At 35.4% G+C, this 19,415-nt stretch overlaps 1 protein-coding gene across 2 annotated transcripts in view; it reads right to left on the reverse strand.

Moving 5' to 3' along the window:
* Positions 1-4,283: 4,283 nt before the first annotated feature.
* The window catches only part of LOC129227695 (clavesin-1-like), a 72,557-nt gene continuing 57,425 nt past the window's right edge, over positions 4,284-19,415 (reverse strand). For both annotated transcript variants that reach the window (XM_054862290.1, XM_054862289.1), the window contains exons 2-6: positions 16,063-16,323; positions 15,004-15,246; positions 13,143-13,336; positions 11,177-11,287; positions 4,284-5,924 (exon numbers count right to left, since the gene is read on the reverse strand). In XM_054862290.1, the coding sequence (XP_054718265.1) occupies positions 5,730-5,924; positions 11,177-11,287; positions 13,143-13,336; positions 15,004-15,246; positions 16,063-16,282 (963 nt within the window). In that variant the 5' untranslated portion in view covers positions 16,283-16,323 and the 3' untranslated portion in view covers positions 4,284-5,729. The remainder of the gene's footprint in view (positions 5,925-11,176; positions 11,288-13,142; positions 13,337-15,003; positions 15,247-16,062; positions 16,324-19,415) is intronic.

Raw genomic sequence — 19,415 nt, forward strand, 5'->3', positions numbered from 1 at the left:
TATGTAAATTTTAGTGTGAATTATTTTTTTGTAAATGCATCTATTTATAAGATACTTACTGTCTTTTAAATATGTATCACGGAAAATTTTAAAACGAAAAATAAAACAATTTCATTTGTGAAATTTATTGAAAGCCTGAAGGTATATATTTTACTTTTACATATAAAGCTGCGTTTAATGAACGTAATACAGTTGATTAAGATCAATTTGAGTAAATTAGCGAAAACTATAAGTTGAAAATGAAATTGGAAACACTAAATGACTGCGTTTATGTAAAGTTGGCTAAGGAAGAACCATATCGCTTCATTCGGTAATTATTCTAACATCATCTGCACTATGCCAATAAAAAGTGTCACTATTTCTATTCGTTCTTGCAAATTCAAAAGTATTTTTTTAATTTGTATCATCAACTTCCAACATTACACCTACTTAAATCTTAATTATTTTCTTTTATGTATGTTTCACAAATACATAATTACATGCTTTAATAGTTTTTGTAGCTGAACTATCAATTCCTCCTAAGTCATCATAGTTGTCTTATATTTATTTCACTAATACAAATATTTAACTAGAGTTGCCTTTGATTTTGAAATCCCCATTACTATAGGAGAACCAACTTACCCCATAGTGAGTTTACCCTTTACAGCAAAAATGTACGGGGTAAGTGGGACCCCTCCTCCTAAACACTTATTAACAATATTTTATACAAAAATTCTTGTTGCTGTATAAACTTTAAGTTAATCTATACGTGAAAAATTAATTATCATAAAAAAAATAATAAAAACTAACCTGGAAACACTTTTTTGAAAACTGTTGCTTGAACTCGCAAGAAAAAAAAAATTTCAGAAAAAAATTCTACGAAACCCAAATATGTGCAAAACCAATCACTGTGATGAAATTTAAGAATATCAGTGCAAAAAAGTTTGAAAACTTTATCCATATTTCAGTTTCAGGAGAGTGACCCACTTCCCCCGACCAATCCTGTATGAAATTAGTATTAATTTGTTCGTGAAAATTGATAATGCAACAAAATTTTAATTCGTTGGAATAATAATCTCAGAGTTAAAGTATAGTGAGAAGGAGAGTCAAGGGCGATATTTTTATATTGTTCAAGTTCAAGGGTTTTTTCACAATTACAAGGACAAAACAAGATGTTGCGCATATCACTGTGCCGGCCCATATTAGCGATAGTATATTGGGTTAATTGCACACTTAATTGGTGAGTTTTACGCAAATTGCAAAATGTATGTCAAATATAATCTGAGTAAATTTTAATCTAAAACTCATAAATGGAGGAAATTTATAACAAAAAAATACTTTTGGATTTCTGCAGACTTATTGTTAAGTTCTTTAATGTTATGAAAAAAGCTGATGGATATAATGTTCGAAATTTTATGTTATTTTATTTTATTTATTCATTTATTTTTAATTATTTTTTTGAGCAATCACAATTGCTTTTTGTTCTCATTTGACTGTTTCTGATGTTACGCTGATTTTATTTTCCCCTCTGCAGCATCACCGTCGACCGGTTCCTCACGATGCTGCTCCTATAGCGAAAACCGTGTCCAGGTTGTGTCCATATCCTACACACACATACATACACATACCTACACACACACACACACATACATACACACACACATACATACACACACCTACACGCACATACATACACACCTACACACACACACCTACATACTCACACTCCTACACAAACGCACACACACACACATACACCTACACAACACCTACACACACACACACACACCTACACATACACACTCCTACACACACATACACACACTCATGCCTGCACACATACACAAACACACATGCCTACATACACACACGAACGCCTACACGCACAGCACTGCAACACAACACTCACACGCATGCATACATACACTCACACACACACGCACCCATCCACACACATGCGCCTACACAAACACACACGCGCATACATACACACACACGCTCGTGATTGCGAAAAACATAATTTGAATTCAAGATGCCAAAAATTCAAATTTTTTTAATTTTTTTTCTTTTCTTTTTTTATTATTATTATTTTATTTATTTATTTCATTTTATTTATTTATTTATTTATTTATTTATTTATTTATTTTTTTTTTTTTTTTGAAAAAGACAACATATTAGAAAGTCCATGTGTAAAAATTGGCATTATGTAAAATTATTTTTAGCTCCGGGCAGAGGCGGCGATTGGGAGCAAAAAATAAATAAATAAATAAAAATAACTAAAAACAATAGGATTTTTAGCGGCAGCGAAAATTTTTTTTTAAGAAGGAAAAAAAAATTGCTATGACTGGTTTTGAGAGCATATGAGTGATAATTGATGTAAATCTAACTGCTTAACTCACGTTTTTATTAAGACTTTGATAAATTATGCGCACAATAACTTTCCCCGAAGAAACACTTAGTCACATGAACTAGACTTACATTATTTACCCCAAAGTATTTTGAGATGTCACAAATACTTGGTAATAATTTCATTAAGAAGTGTGGCTTGTTTAAGTAAAACAATTGATTTACTAATATCCAAAAAATGAATATCTAAACTAAAAGTTACTGCTTGTGCTAATTAATGTTTTGTAAATAGATATACAAAGTAAAACAAATAATAATGATATGACACTTTTCACATTCTGCTTCTTTTCTAATTTTTAGTTTCAGTTTCTAAATTGGAAAATAAAATAAATAAATGAATCATAAAAAGTGGGGGGAATGGGGCAACTCCCCCCCCCCCTGTCTTTGCAGCCCAGTTCCACAGACTTGAGTACAATTACAATCCCCAAACAATAATATATTATTTTTCACTTTAACCTTCAAATGCTCAAAATTCAATGGAACTGTAGTTAAAATTGCTATGCAATGCCTATTTTGACTCCTGGAAGCAAAACCACAACTTTCGAAGCTCTTTTGTTTATTTTTAGAACCGGTTCTAACCAGTTTTATAAGCAAGCGATTTTTTTCTGCGGAATACTCTTATTATAAGTATGAATCCGACCAAAATTTCTCTAACGAAAAAAATTGATGCAATCAACCCCTTAAAAAGAACAAACACTTTTACTTCTATTTGAGAAAACAAAGCAAGATTCTAAGGAAGTGTCAGCGCAGAAGTTAAATGCCTGCGTCTGCGGTTTCAAAACATCACGTGACACCAGATCAGATGACCTACGGCGGATAAAAACAAAGTTTTAAATGCCCAAAAATGCCTATTGCACCGTACTCTGGTAGTTAGCACGAAACCTCTCTTTAATGCAACAAAAATTTTGCCTTCGACGCCAGGCCGTTGCTATTGTAGAACTGTTGTTGTTGCTGTGTGATCTAATCCGCTGCCATTCCATTTACTTCACTTTTATTTTAAATCTGAGTGAATTTTGAGCTCATTCTAGAGAGGAATTGTTCATTCATGCAACTGTACAAAGTATAAAGAATAAGGGCTAAGAAAAAATCTCCTTACCGAAAAGTTGGACATTGTCACAAATCTCGACGAAGCATTGAAATCACTAAAATATCAGGAGGTGAACCCAAGCCAAAAGCAGTGAGCGTTTCGAGCTAAACTCTCTTTCTGTGTCTCTGCTTCCCCCGCCTTCCTCCCCTTGAGAAGTAGTTCTACGTTCTACCATTGGCCCAGACGGCCGCGAGAAGTTGTTTATTTTCCTCCAACATGTTTTCTCTCCCCTCATCCCTAGCAGGGGAACATGGACCAATCTAATTTTGGTTTCTTCCCCCAGTTCCCTTGTTTCTTGTTGCTATGCTATCGAAACAATTATGAAATAGTTCCGAATCCTTTTTGTGGGGAAAATGGGAATATTATAGATTAATGGGCATTTGCTGGCCCCTGATTTCAAAATTGCCCAGAGGGAGGGGGGGTGGGGGACAAAGAGTTTGAGTTAGATTACAATTTATAGGGAAAAAACAACGAAATGCGTACAAAAATGCCTTTTTTCATTATGTTCCTCAAGTACGGAGGGAAAGGTGGGAGGTCAACTGTCCCCCCGCCCCCCCCCCCCCCCCCCAATTGCCCAAATGACGGATCTGGTCTGGATATTTGGTCCATCCAATATCCAGAATAAGTACTGGAACTGGATATTGGATGCCAAATCGCTTATAAGATCATTTTTGTCTGCTTTTGTTTTAATAATTTCAGCAACACGCATCCACATATTTTTAATTCCAAGAATTTTCCGCATTGCACAAAAAGTTGAAAATTGTGACAGTCTTGAATTATGGGGAATTTTAAATAAAGTAAGTAGTCATAGTGAATTTGTGTACAGTTTTATTCCAAGTTAAAATTTAAAAATAATGATTTCATGATTTATTGTGATTCTATAATTTTAACTAATGGAATTCAATTGAAAATCATAACCAAATAAATTATTACTTTTGAAAACATTAAATTTTACTAAAAATTATTCTACTGACATGTATTTTAGTATTCTGCCAGTGATCGAAATTTGACCATATTCATGACTGAAAATTTGAGAAAACATATATGAATTTTCCTGTAAACAAATGAGGTAGTGAGAAGCAAAGGGATGTAAGTGTCAAAATTAAAAAATTGGAGATAACTAGTACAAATGGTAGGTGACCTTCTCCTCTGTTTTGGTGTCAAAGATGGTGCTAATAGATGCTGTATAGCAAGTAGGTACTACTAGAGCCGTGTAAAAGGGGAGGGTTTTTAGGGGTTAAACCCCTCCCATTGGCGAAAAATAATAAGTAAAATGAAGAAAATGTATGTTTTTTTTTTGGCTTAAATTAATTTTAATGTAAAGTTTGTGTTCAGCGGGGTTTTTTTGTTTTTTTTTTTTTAACTTTTTCTCTTTTCTTAAGTTTGTCCGCAAATTTACAACTGTTAAAGCTTGATTAAATGAAATAATATTTTGGAAAAACTAGGTGGAATAACTGCTGAATGATCAATCAATGCAAAGCATTAGTATTGCTTATTGTAAGGAGGTTATGATGAATTTAGCATAGTTTGTAGCAATGAAAATGCATTAGTGATGGTGTTTGGTAATGTAATTTGTATCTGCAATAACCTCTTTCTTGTTAGTTTATTAAGCATTATTTCAATTATTTAGAACATAAAACCTGATATACATTCTACATTATAAAAGAATTTGTGGATACATTTTAGTATTTATTGCAATGTACCGCATAGTAAGAAGATTTAATTAAAAAGAAACAAACAAGGTTAGATTAAAGTGAACCTGTAAAATGAAGAATTACTTTGGTCACCTGCGCAGCCAAAACTATCCCTCAAAAAAAAGGGGGGGGGTTCAGCAGCCCCTCCAGGTGTATAAACGCCATACTGGGATCGGCAATTTGTCGTAAACTAAAGGTTGTGGGGGGTTCGATTCCCCCTCCCGCAGGTAAGATTAAAACCCCTCCCTTTATGAAAATCTGGACACGGACCTGGCCATACAGCATGATTTAGAAAACTTTCTCAATGAAAGCCTACCTAGAACCGGAACTTTAAACACGTTTCACTCAAAACTTGAAAACATCCCTACATCCCTTTGCTTCTCACAGCCACGTATGTCAGTTTTAAAATATGTGCAGAAAAATCCAATTATAATACTCGTATTTTTAATAAAAGACTAGACATTCATACATAAATGTTACATCATACAACCATTTCTTTTATAAAATAAAAAAAAACACGTAAGGGGAAAAAATTGCTGTCTGTAATGAATTTGTTTTAATTGCTACAATGATTGACGAAAATTCAATCCCGTATATCCGTAATTGAGGAGTCCCAGGATGTTGTCGGCTTCGTTTTCGATTACGTCCAACCATTTGCTGTTCTCCAGGGGTCCTCCCTCACCCCCATATTCGTCGGGGAGCACTGAAGGGTGGATGTAGTCTAGAAGCGGACTCAGGTCGTTGCCGTGCAGGATGATCTACGAACAGCAGAATATCATTCAGTGACTGTTTCAAACTTACAAAAAGGAATTAGTTCTAGTTCAAAAATTTGAACTGTTAATCTCAACTCAGAAAATATTAATTAAGGAGCTGCGTCGCCCGGCTTTGCACGGTCCACCTCACAAATAAAAGTTATGTCAAGTGACGCGTGTTCAACACTCAGGCTTCGAACCAAAAAAAAAAATCAATAAAATTTTGCGGCAGATTGCGGAATTATAACCAAAAAGTAAACATTTTAAATCCCTCGACTACAGGAAAAGCCTTTAAAACAAAATCCAGAGTTTTATTTGTTCATATTCGAGAAAAAAATAGCAACAGATCTTTCGTCTCAATGATTTTCTTCACTCTATAAATTTTAATAAAAGCATTGTTGCGGAAAGTTGAGATGAAGCACTGAATAATAATTTGAATGGAGGAAAACCTTCGAAAAATAGGGATTTTATGTCGAAATATCAGTATCATAATTAATAGTTTTTTAATTTATATCTTTGCTAATTATTATCGAAGGATTAATGTTAAATAGCCAAACATGAAGACGGGAAGATTACGAATCCATCGATACCTGGTTCGATGGTCAGTTCAGAGTTCACTGTCGTTCGGGAGAAGAAACTTAGACATAGATACCATAGGTATATACGCTCAGTTTTTATTTACTATATAAAGTTTCTTTTTTATTTATTTTATCTTTACGAGGAAAGTAGGCAAAATAACAAGAAAAACGAGTTTAGTGCGGATCTGGCAACATTAATGCTTGATCTTGGAGAGGCTCGTTTATGTTTAGTTTAAAAGAGGAAAAATTCTTAACCTGGCACAGTGACAATAATAATCGTTATCGCAACGAAAACCGGCGGCCCTCACCCCTATTTTAACAAATAAAATCGTCTTAGCCCCAGTGGATCGTACGTCAACTTATTAGAGCCAGACTATATCTCCGAAAGTACTTATTATTGAACCAGGAATATTGCGTTGCTTTGATTGGACTTCAAAAAGGCGAGTCGTAATAAGATAAATAAATACCTTTGTCTTTTCATCCATAAGCTCATTACTTTTTACATTGAAAAAGGCGTTCCCTGTAACGCCGAAACACGTGTCTGCAGTAATCTGCAATTTGCTTTTTTGACGTTGTTTTTTTCTTACTTTACGAGTCGTAATGTTTAAAAATTTAGGAACATCTCTTTTCTGATATCGAGACAAAAATTGTTATTCATCTATATACATAAATGGCTACTTCTGTATGTAAGGATGTCCGGGGTAAACTTCAAAACTACTGGATCGATTTTAACCATTTTTTCACCACAGATAGCTACATTATCAGGAAGCAACATGGGTTATAATTTATTTCTAAAAATCTCATTTTAAATATGTTATGATGGAAAACAGTAAATTTCATGTAATTTCTCCATTAAATGATTAAATAAAATCCATTGTTACCAAAATTCGTTGCCTTACAAAAGCAATATTAATGGTAAACATAATGAAAGTTTTGTATCAACGCTTCTCCGGAGCAAACATAAAATTAAAGTCATTTAAGGGGAGTCAGTACCCTAAACACTTTCAAAAATTCGATTTTTTGATTTTTGTATATTTTGAAACTCCATTTCAATACCTTTTTAATGATACAAACATCTTGAACATGCTCATATTAGAAGTAAGTTAAAATAAGCTTTAAAAAATGTAAAACCTATTTTGATGAGGTATGATTTTCTCCTTTAAATTGCAATATCTCGAAATGGTATATTTTAAACTAAATGTTCCTTTTTCTCAGAAACTAAATTGGGTTAGGCTTTGAAATTTTTACCACCTATTCCATACATCTAACTGCATATACTGAAGTAAACTTTTTCTCATATTCGAAAATTATTTTTTTATAGAGCCGATTTCGTGTGGCAAAATTGTATTTTTTGAAACAAATACAGTGACTTACACATTAGAATTTTTTACAAAAAAGCTAAGCTTTCTTTCTGTAAAATTTTACTTCAGTATAGAGAACAGAGTCTACTTGAGGTACAGAAAAAAATTCATACTTGTATCTTTAATAGATTTTCAGAAAAAGGTACATGAACCTGTGTAAATTAACATTGACGGTATACAGGGTACTGACTATCCTTATATATTATTTCTGTAGCCTGTTTTTGGTTTCTACGCCAGATTTTCTTCAATTCTTGATCGATCCTTATATATTATTTCTGTAGCCTGTTTTTGGTTTCTACGCCAGATTTTCTTCAATTCTTGATCGATTTCTTTGATTTACGCCTTATTTTAAAGCTTGTGTTGCTGGCTACTGACGAAAAATAGACCCACGGTCTAAAATTGTTTTTTTCAGCCGAAAAACCTGTTTTAAAGAACTAGAATGAGGTTTTCGGTTAAACTTATAACTTTAATTTGCGCTACGACCGACAGAGCTGAATAGCTTGATCGGCAGAGCGTTCTCTTCGTAACCAGGAGAATGCGCGTTCGGGCCCACGTCCGGACAATCTGCAACAAAAAATTAAAGCAATATCGCGCATTACATGAACACGTAATTAAGGGAATGACGACTATGAAGGAATAGAATATATGAGAAGGAAACGCTCCTTGCTGAAATGAAAACTTGAAGTGACTTTGTGCTAAATTACTTCGGAATTGTACGTTTTTTTTTTTTTTTTTCTTTTTAAGCTTTGACTCTGGTAAGATAATTAAAGCATAATGTAAGCGAAAATATAAGTAACAGGTTTAAGATTTCAGACTACAATAGAATTGTTTTTTGTTCAGAAAAAAATAATAAATCGTGTATTGAAATATATATTCTTCTAATGAGTTTTTGACTCTTTGTACAAATAAAAAAATTACGACCTCAATTTGAAGGGTAAAATATATAATTTTTCTTCTTTTTGCAAAAAAACAAATAGCTGATCACATTTTTACTACATTCGAAAAGCTACGCTTAAAAAAGAGCATAGTTCAATTTATTTTGTATTTTAACCAATGCTGTTAAATGATGAACACGTGCTGCCATCTAAGTTATAACGGTTCAAGCAGCCTGAGGTAACAAATTGTAAAAAATTTTAAGAATAAGAAAAATGTTTCTTCAATATCTTATCTTATATATTGTTCCCTTCTCATTTTAAAACTTATCAGGCTGGCTAATGAAGAAAAATAGACTTACGGTCGAAAAATCGCGTTTTAGAAAACGCCCCTTGCTGTTTCAAAATCTTGATGCTGCCTGTAGTTCTTATGCATTTTTTAAAAGCAAAGTTCTAATGCAGATTTCCATTTTTTACGTCGCTTTCGGCAAAAAAAAAAAAAAAAAAAAGCCTGTGTTTGTGTTCATATTTTAATAAAGCTTAGAAGCACTGGAGTTAGTTGTTCGGTTAAATTGATAATTTTTTTTGGTAGAGCGATCGGTTATAAACTATCTGAACTTCGGGCAAGTTTGGGCTGTCCGATATAATATCAAATTTATATTAGTATTACGCATTACATGTACTCATAACATACAAACGTAATAAAATAAATGCAGTGGGAATGCTATTCGGTGTTTCGACTCCTTTATGCAGGCTACAGTTATCATTCGGATAAGTTGACTGTTAATCGAAGGGTGTTCTTCATTTTTTTTAAGCTTTGACTACATCCAGATCACTCAGCATAATGTAAGCATAAAAAAATTAGATTTAGCTAAAGGAAATCCTTTTTTTGCAGAAAAACATTTTCATTGTATGCTCAAATGTAGATGTTTCTAATAGCAGTGTTCGACCTTTTGTACAAATGAAAAAATACTACACCAAATTAAAACTACGAGTTTCACCCAGTAAACCTTTAATTTTTTATTCGCGCGAATACGATATAAAGCATTAAAATTATTATCAACTTCATTAGCAAGAAATCATTTTCAACTCCTCTGATTTCTGCTGGAAAAAAAAAAAAAAACATTTTGTCTACGTTCGAAAAATTACACTTAAAAAACGGGCTCAGTTCAACTGGTTTTGGTTTTGAATTTTAAGTGTTCGATTAAAAGAGAAACATGTGCAGGCATTTAAGCCGTAACTGTTAATGCAACCTTCTATGTGAAATAGTTCAATATTCAAAGATAAAAACACTTAATTTCAATCAAATTTATTACTTCTCTAGAATGTTTGTTTCAATAGCTACGTGAGATCTTCGTCATTCTTTAATCAAATTCCATGCTTTTCGAATAATTTTAAATCGTATCATGCTGGTTAATGACAAAACATAGAAGCATGATCTTATTATTATTATTATTATTTTTTTTTTGGCAAAAAGCTTTTTTGCTGTTTTTTACTACGCATTCCTTCAATGAATAGCTTTCGAAAAGGAATTCGCAATTGCTAGGTTTGTTGGGGTGTCAGGCTGTTAATCAGAATGGCGCCAATTCGAATCCGTGCTAATAAATATCTCTTTAATGTTTCTTTTTTTCCCGTCAGATGCTCACATGGGCAGAACTGTATTTGCCACAACCTGTTTTTTTACGTGCACAATTATTGCTTTCTCACGAGTCACTACTCAGCCACACTTTTAATGATATTTATGTTTGAATTGAAAATATGTACGACCGAAAGGTGAGCGATGATCAAATTATCACAACGTTGTATTTAACGAGGTTTTGTTACTGATGTCTTTAAATTACATGCCTTCTCTTCTGCGCTTACTTTTTTTTCGGTTCTTCTTCATAATGTTCTTCCTTTGAAATTCTTAAAAGCGAAATACCTTATGAAACGATTCGAAGCACAGTGCGGAGTTCCGCACGGGTCGACTAGTCCTTAAATATTTGGAAACTCTACTTTTTGCACTCTTTGGGAAACATAGTAGAGACATTTTTTTTTTTTTTTTTTGTTTGTTTGTGTGTGCGTGTGTGTGTGTCTACTATTTAATTAAATATTTAAAGGGCACGTTTTTTTTTTTAGTGATCTTTGTTTTTGTTAGTTTATATTTTGGAAATTCTTCCAATTTTTGTATGCTCAAATGTCGTACTTTCGTTTCTAACTGAATACTATTTCGTACCTTATACTTATTGCTATTTGACTTTTATGGGTAAGGAAGAATCTGGATTTTTAATCACGTCAAAGCGGTCTGTTTTGAATTCTTTCAGTTAAAACAGAAAACGAATGAAAATAGCGATTGTTTCTCACAATTATTTCTGACTCAGGCAACGCCGGGTGTTTTTGCTAGTACTTACATAAAAAAGACATAAAAGAAAAGAAAGAGTTTAAAAGTCGATGTGAGAAATACTTACCCTCTTTTTCAGTTTTTGTGTCAGCAACGGTCGGACAATGGACCAAGCCAAATTGAACAATTTGTTCTCGCTCAAAATGTGGAATCCTTTGTAGCGTGCAGGGAAACAGTACTGAAAATCAGACAAGAGTGAAGTAATTTCCAAAACTATTTCACAAATAATTCATGTTATTTAAATAAAGTAAAAATATTGAACTAACTAGCTTTTACCCGTGGCTTCACTCACGTTGATGTAGTTTTTTTTAATTGATTCAAGTTAATGATCAACACAGGGAGAGGTCAAATAGTTACCAAAAAATGGTTTCTCCCCAGTTTCGCCGACATTTAAAATAGCCTCCCCCTTTTAATATATCAAAAGATATGATGAAAACTGAAAATCAAAGGAGGGGGGGGGAGGGTAAATGAAATGTCGGCGAAACTGGGAAGACACCCAAAAAATCACAAAACATACACCAGGAAAACGTTCTGGAAAATAATCAGCCAAATCCATGTATTATTTGCCTATTTTGTGCAAAAAATCTTACTTTAAAATTTAACTTGAGAAAAGCCTTGAACAGTCAGACGAAAAGCAAAAATAGTGAACAATAAAACAATTGTCGCTATCGTAAGGGAGTTGAGATGATACCCTAAATACTATATTGTGTTGAGGTAAGCCTTCGAACATAGAACTAAAAAACTCATAACTCGTTTTTTATTCTACTTAGAAATTTGGAACAGGTGCCATCTTCAGCAGAAATATCAGAGCTTTCGATGGACATATAATGTTAATAAGTGCAAGTATTTTTTCATCCTCATATTAGAGAATTTATACAAAAATTGGGTTTTATCGCCCCCCTAGGGGGTTTTGCCCCCCATAACGGGGTGAAAACTACCCTATGTGTTATTCTGATGCATAAACTATATTATGGTAAAGTTTCATCAAAATCCATTCAGTAGTTTTTGCGTGAAAGAGTAACAAACATCCATACGGACAAACTTCCGCATATATAATAGTAGTGAGATCAACAATATAGCAGAAAAAATTCATATTCTTTGAATCAAGCAAAAACAGTGAAATAATGTCTCAATATCAGAGGCGGATACAGAGTACCATTTTAGTAGGAGTCATGTTGAAAAATGACCCCTGCCACCCCTATTAACGCACCTACAGTTTTGGGTACGAAGAATTTCTGAAAGTGCTTGGGTGTGAATAAAAGGCCCCAAATCGGCCATGAATCAGGCATATAATGGAGCATAAACATTACTAATTAATTTCATAAGCAATGAAAGGAAGTTGCATTTCAAATATTTACATTTAATAGATTACTAAAATCGTTTTAGTTCATTCATTTGTTTCATCGCAATGTGCGTGTGGACAGAAAGAAGTAGGCGGTTTAGGGGAGGGGAGAGGAATGTATCCGCCATTCCCTTCTATCTGCCCCTGCTCAAACTGCTCTTTGGATTGCAACCCATTTTATTGAGCAATCACGATTGTTTATTGTTCTCGCTTGACCGTCTTTGAGGTCCAGTTCCTTTTTCAGCTTGGACCAGGGACCTCTGCAGGCACGGCTCCTCTGGTCCTGAGCACTGCTCCCCGGAATCAGCTTCTCCTGAGCGGAGGTGTCCATGTCCTACACACACGCAAGCTCACACACTCACGCCTACTTGTATTCACACAGGTCTACGCACACACACGAGCCAACCCACACACACACAAACTATACGCACGTAACCGCCCAGAAGGAGGAGCAGGCTTGGGGGTGACAGGAGCCGTTTCTCGAAACTAACCCCAATGAGTAGGGTCCTGTCGCAACTCGTGATTGCGAAACACATAATTTGAATTCAAAATTTCAGAATTTATTTTTTTTTAAATTTATTTATTTATTTATTCTATTTATTTTTTTCATTGTTTCTGTGATTCCCCGGTAAGGCCTTAGACAACTAAGGAGGAAGTTGTTGGAGGAAAAGTATTTTTACTGCTAACTTACTTGGGTTGATTTGACTAGCAGCAAAATATTTGCAGGAGTGCAGTACTTTAACTGTGCCCAAGTTAGATGCCGGGCATCGAAAATCATGCGGTATCCGGCCACTTGCGTTGCTGCGAACTTATTGGAGTGGATCAAAACTGCACTGATGGCCCGAAACAGGTCTTCGTATGTATCTTCATCTGGATTCCAATTGCCTGTGAAGATATGCAAAAGTGTATCCATTATTTTCAACGCATCGTGTTTATCACAGAAATGTCTTAATGTTTAAACTTCTTCGAATGTGTAATAACTTAGGGCAGGGCTCTCAAACATACGATACGCATCCTCCGGCTGGAGAACGGATTTTGTCCGGCTCGCGGGAAACTTAAAAACTGAGAAGAACATTTTCCCATTTGATTTTATATTTATATACTTTTTGGAGAGTGTTGAAAAAAAAGAAACTAAGTTCAGAAAATTTCAAAACCACCACTGAGCGCTTAATTAAGACCATTAAGAGATGTACGACTATTTGAACTGAAATATTGTTGGCTCGTCTCTTCTCCAAAAATTTGCCATGTGACCGGCCCTTGAGTATAAATGTTGGGAGACCTCAGACTATGAGTGCAAATTTTTTGCGTAATATCAGTTTTTTCTTCTTTGGTGGGAGGATGGGGGGTCAAGTATCGAGATTATTTATTCGAAAGCATTTAATAACAAATGCGATACATAACATATATATGTATTCATGACATGGATATGCATGGTAAGCAATAATATCAGGATATGTAAATATTCATGTACTGATTGTCTCAAACAGGTTTCTCGAAAAGTGTCCACAAAACATCATTGTAGTATTGATATTAGAGGCTACACTTAAAACATTCACAAACTGAAAAGATTAGGGGAAGCATACGTAAAGTGACCCTTTTGGTGAAATGAAGATTTCCAACTGCAGTATCAAGTTGTTATCTCTCTTTTAAGTACATCAACATGTTTAAAATAGATAATAATATAATCTAAGATTTTATCAGTGGTCCTTCCAACCTTAGAGCTATTTTTCAATAAACGTAATGACATGATTTAATACACCATTAAGGCCTTCAATTTCTGTGTTGATGAAATTTACAAATGAGATCCATCAAGATATCCTTAATAGATCTATCATACTATGCCATTTAGGTCTTTCAGAAAATCCTTGACATTTCTGTCGTGTTGCAAAACTTTAATATGAAGAAATATCTACACTAGACATATCTACACAATACACCAACATGCAAACGCGCAACCAGCGAATGTCAGTGTGTAGCTTAAGAGCTATGAAATAGTCCGTTTCGTGGTCAAATTCTATTTCAAACTTTACATTTAATTCACAACAGGTCTTATAATACACATTAGGTGCTTTTGGATATCTTTGATAGATCTGCCACATCATAGAAATTAAAGCTTTTACCACATTGTTGATTTGCAAACTGGGGAGAGCTTTTAAAAACACACCCAGAATAGAAGGTTTTAAGCAACGTTGCCAGCCATATGATAATACGTATACAGCCTGGTATACAGATAACTATGTATGTGGGTTGCCATAACATACTGCCACCAGGAGAAAATCCTGGTTGTACTTAGCCTTCCCTCGAGAAGCCCTGTCTGGTTAACTGGTATGTCGGGTGGGGCAACAGGTTCGAGATATCCTTAAAAGAGATGGCTCATGTCATTAAAATCCATTCCGGAAGCCTTAAAAAAGTATTAAATTGTATAAATTAGATCTTTCTCGAATTTCGTAAGAACTCTGTCTTATCTCAAAGATATCTGGATGTGCAATAGTTACTCTTGGCTACGACGGGAGCATTAATGGCTTAGTGCGCTGCCGTATTTTAGGACTTACCAATTTTCATGATGAGGACAACGCATCCATTGCGGTCTCGGTAAGGTAACATTCCTAGGAAATTCCTGAGTATGAGCCTGGCAACGCTGTCTTTCTGACTGGTGTCGTAAATGAAACGATAGTCCTTCCGGAAACACCAGTAATTCTGCAGCAGCTTGAAGGCCTTCTTGACGTTGAACTTGCGGGAGCGCAGGAAGGATAGCAGGAAAAGATCATCAGTTGGGGTCACGAGATTTGCTTCCTCTGAGGGTAAAAATGCATTGAAGTTCAAAAACAATGTTTTGAAACAAAATCAACTAAAACACTATAACATCGGTTGGGAAAGACAAAGGATTTTTTTTTAATGATGAGGAAGAGAGAAAGAATAGTTCTTCTTGACAAGTTTGTGTGAAGAGCTCATTTGGATTTCAACAACAACAACAAAAAAAAAAAGAAGTAAGATTTTGAGCTGGAATCTCACTGCTGAGATACCGAGGTTTGACTAGTTTTTGCACATAAGAAGCACCTAAAAGCAAAGTCTAGTTGGCAGAATTTAAAATTTAGAGATAATTAGTACAAACGGTAGGGGAAACTCTCATCTGTTTTGCAACAAGTTTTGTCAATAGTAGCCTTAGTAGGTGCTGCTATACAGTATGACTTCGAAACATTATTCATTAACTGCCTACCTATGTTTCGAAACCTGATGGTATTTGGCTAAAAGCTTTAAAATATTTATTTACATCCCTTTGCTTCTCACTGCCTCATATATTTCCTTGTTAAAGTCAAATAAGGGTTTGCTCATAAATGGTGTCACATTTTCTCCAATATTTTAGTCCCTCCTCAATTTAACGCAATGTGTCACATATGACCTTATCCTCTACTCTTGTCAAATGTCAGGCTATTTTTATAAATATATTTTCATTGAAAAAATATGTTTCGTATCACGTCTATTTAACCCTTTCCCTTTTCATCACAAACCGTCACTGTCACACTTTTACGCCCCCCCCCCCCTCCACGTCAATGCGTGACATCGTTTTTGGACGACACCTATGGCTTTCTGTATTCTTGGGTGTCACTCACTTTCAATGTATTTCCTTAGCTCTTCCAAGGCCAGCGTCCTCACGTCGTCCGTCTCTTTGAGCAGCGTCCTGGCCTCCTCAACCATGGCAGGAGTCAAGTAGTCCATCATGTAAGGGAGGAGTTCGTCTGTTCCCTCCTCCTTCTTGCTCTCCGAACCCTTCTCCTGCGGGTGGATGCTTTGCTTCAGCTTCTCGATTACTTTAGCTTGTGAGGACATCATGATAGGAGGAATTTTTTGCTGCGTGCAGACGGACTAGGATCCTGGAAGAAACAAGGAAGGACATTATTTCCGATCGAGGATAGAAGTGACTGAAAACAAGAAAAACTCATGGTATTGAATACAGGTTGTATCAGTACAGCGTTTACAGACTTTCAGGGCAGATAGAGTACACCTAGACGATGGGAAATCACATAGCAATGCATGGTCGGAAACGCTTTCCTGACACCATAGTCAGTGGTGCCCACTAAGGGGGCAGACTGCGCTATTGAAATTCTTAGGGTGGTTGTTTTGAGAGGTATTTTGCACTTTGGGGGGGGGGCGCTTGATTTAGAGGGGATCTTCGCTTTTTAAGGGGGTGCGCCCTTGCTCTTACGGGGGGTGGGCATCCCTGCGATACTGATGACACAAAGCACAACACAGAATACTAATAAGAGGGGAAAATATGTTTATATTTTTAACGCAGCAAAAATGCTGGTAAATTTTTGTCTGGTGTACACAATAGATGTCGCTACGTAAACCGAAGCATCAAATGACGATGCATGTGCACACGCGGTTTTTGTTTGTCGCGCTCGTTATGAAGCGCGACAAACAAAACCTGCGTTTCACCTGCCGACAGAATGGTAGTAGGATGAAACGTTGCACGAACACTGAGCTCGCTGACATGCATCTGGCGTATGGGGCCTTTTTTCTTAGTTTTTGCTGTACTAAGGATAATAATTATGTTTTTTTCTTCTCTTATTCGTGTCTTGTCTTTTGGATGATTTGTACCGTCACTACCGCGCCAGGGAAGCGTTTCCGACCATGCATTGCTATGTGGTTTCTCATCATCTACGTGTATTTTATCTGCCCTGAAAGTCTGTTAACGCTGTACTGATACACCCTGTATTGTTACCCATTCGAAAAACCGAGACGGGTAAGGTCACCAGTAACAGACAAGGGTCCAGTAACAGACAGTCATAAGTTTGGATTTAAATATTCAACCTTTTAGGCAGGTAAAACTGATGTTGCTATGGCCAATGAATACGGTGCAGACATGAGGGTGAGTTTTATCAGCCAGTTTGTATTTACGAGGTAGTGGTAGAAGGTTATGAACAGCCACTACGAGATCAGCTGCTGTTTTTTGTTCATTTGAATTAATAAGGTTTTAGTTCTAAAAATGCAGAACTTTTGCTAATTTTGAAGAGAAAAAAGGGAATTTTGTCTATTACTCCCCCTTTCTTCATCCTGGCTGTTACTGGGTATCATCAGATTTTTCGGTGTCTATTACTGGGGTGCGGACATTTTTTCGAAATTGAGCAAATAAAAATAGACTAAATTCAGAGGATCCAGAAGCAGACAAACGTTAGGTGAGATGTTGCTGCATGAGAGAAAAATAGTTCTAAAAAATCTAAATACATTAAAAGGCCCAAAAAACTGAGTTAACCTAAGAGCGATATTTTAAGCATGTCTGTGACTGGTGCCGTTACCCTAGTGACTACAGCATGTGTCTGCTAGAAGACTCCCGATGACTGGGGGAGATTAAACTATTTTATTTCTTGAAATAGAGATGAGGAAAACAGACATGAGCATTGCCAATAACGATTCTTGGCGATACCTTTATTGGCAATGCATGCTATTATTGTGCCAGTATGAAACAATTCTCTTTTATCCCAAACATAAATAAGCTGGTCCAAAGTTAAGCGTTTTGTTCTCAAAGCCGTACTATATAAGTCGCTTTTTGACAGGAGATTTTTTTCCAATTGATGAGCACCATGAGGGTGGAAGTTTCATTTATTTCAGAACGCACATAACCCACGGTAGATGGAGGCACTGCCCACGATATCTCGATATTTGTCATCTGGAAAAAGAACCGAGACACCCCTGATTTAGAATCTCCAGAGGTATGGATTTGCAGCATTAAAGAAACGTGAAGGGTTTTCTGACCCCGACCCTAATTGCATCAGTCGCAATTGGATTGTTTCCTTCAGTCAAAAGTAGTACTTTTAGTCACTGAAATTGATAGAATAAGCAAAAAAAAAAGAAAAATAACATGAACCCAGAAAATTCTTTCATTTTCCCAACAGTTATTTTTTGATGAATTTTTTAAACTGTCCGATTTTTCAAACAAGGCGTGGTCTTGATGACGTCACAAATGACGCTCTTTGGCGCATCTTTGTACCGCGTTTCCACGTTATGATAATCAAGAAGCGAATTAAAATTGCGCTCTATGCTTGCTACCAACCATATCGTTGCCAATACCCGTGAGTAAAGATGCGAATTAAATATTTTGATCCGTGAATGGCAACACAGAATGGCATTTCATCATTTGTGATGTCATCGGCAAGAAATGTAAACAATGAAACTGTGAATGGCAACACAGAGTGGCATTTCATCATTTGTGATGTCATCGGCAAGAAATGTAAACAATGAAAGCTCACCGATTTAAGTATTTTTTTTTTTAATATTAAACTTAAACAAATTATTTAAACAATAGTTAGATCCTATGTTTTTAAGTATGTTCTTTCAGAAAAAAATACTTTTAAAAATTCGGAAACGACCCCATTAGCGGACAGCAAAGATCTTCGACCGGTCAGTATCGAACCCGCAATCCTTCGGCCATGAGCTCGGTACCTAATCGATCGGACTAATATATTTGATTTTTGGTACGTATATACCAAAAATGCATGGTATTTTTGGTATATACATACCAAAACTATACCAAATTGTACATTTGTAAGAATACATGAGACTTTTCGAAGCGGTGGAAGTCTAGTAACAAAACTTCGATATCGTTCATTCACAAAAAAAAAAAAAAAAAAACTGGTGTCGTAAGAGAAATACAAAGTGAGACAAAATAATATTGAACAGAAAGCTATACATGGAGTTCACTTCTTTTAAATAGTATTAGGATTATAAATAGCTTGGAATTCTTAAATTCGACTCGAAAATGGCAAGCAAAGTGGTTTCTATACTGCGTGAAAAGTTGAATGTGTCAGCCGAAAGCTTTCGGTTTACCGATTTTCGGTTTATTGTCAAACGGAAAATGAATGCTCAGGGTTGTCCAACTTAAGATCGAAAACTTTATATGTTGATAAGTTGTTCGTGATCAATCTTCGAAGCTTTTTCTCATGCTGAGACAGGAAAAAAAAATTAG

This window comes from Uloborus diversus, chromosome 8 (assembly GCF_026930045.1).
Source record: "Uloborus diversus isolate 005 chromosome 8, Udiv.v.3.1, whole genome shotgun sequence".
Lineage (NCBI taxonomy): Eukaryota > Metazoa > Arthropoda > Arachnida > Araneae > Uloboridae > Uloborus > Uloborus diversus.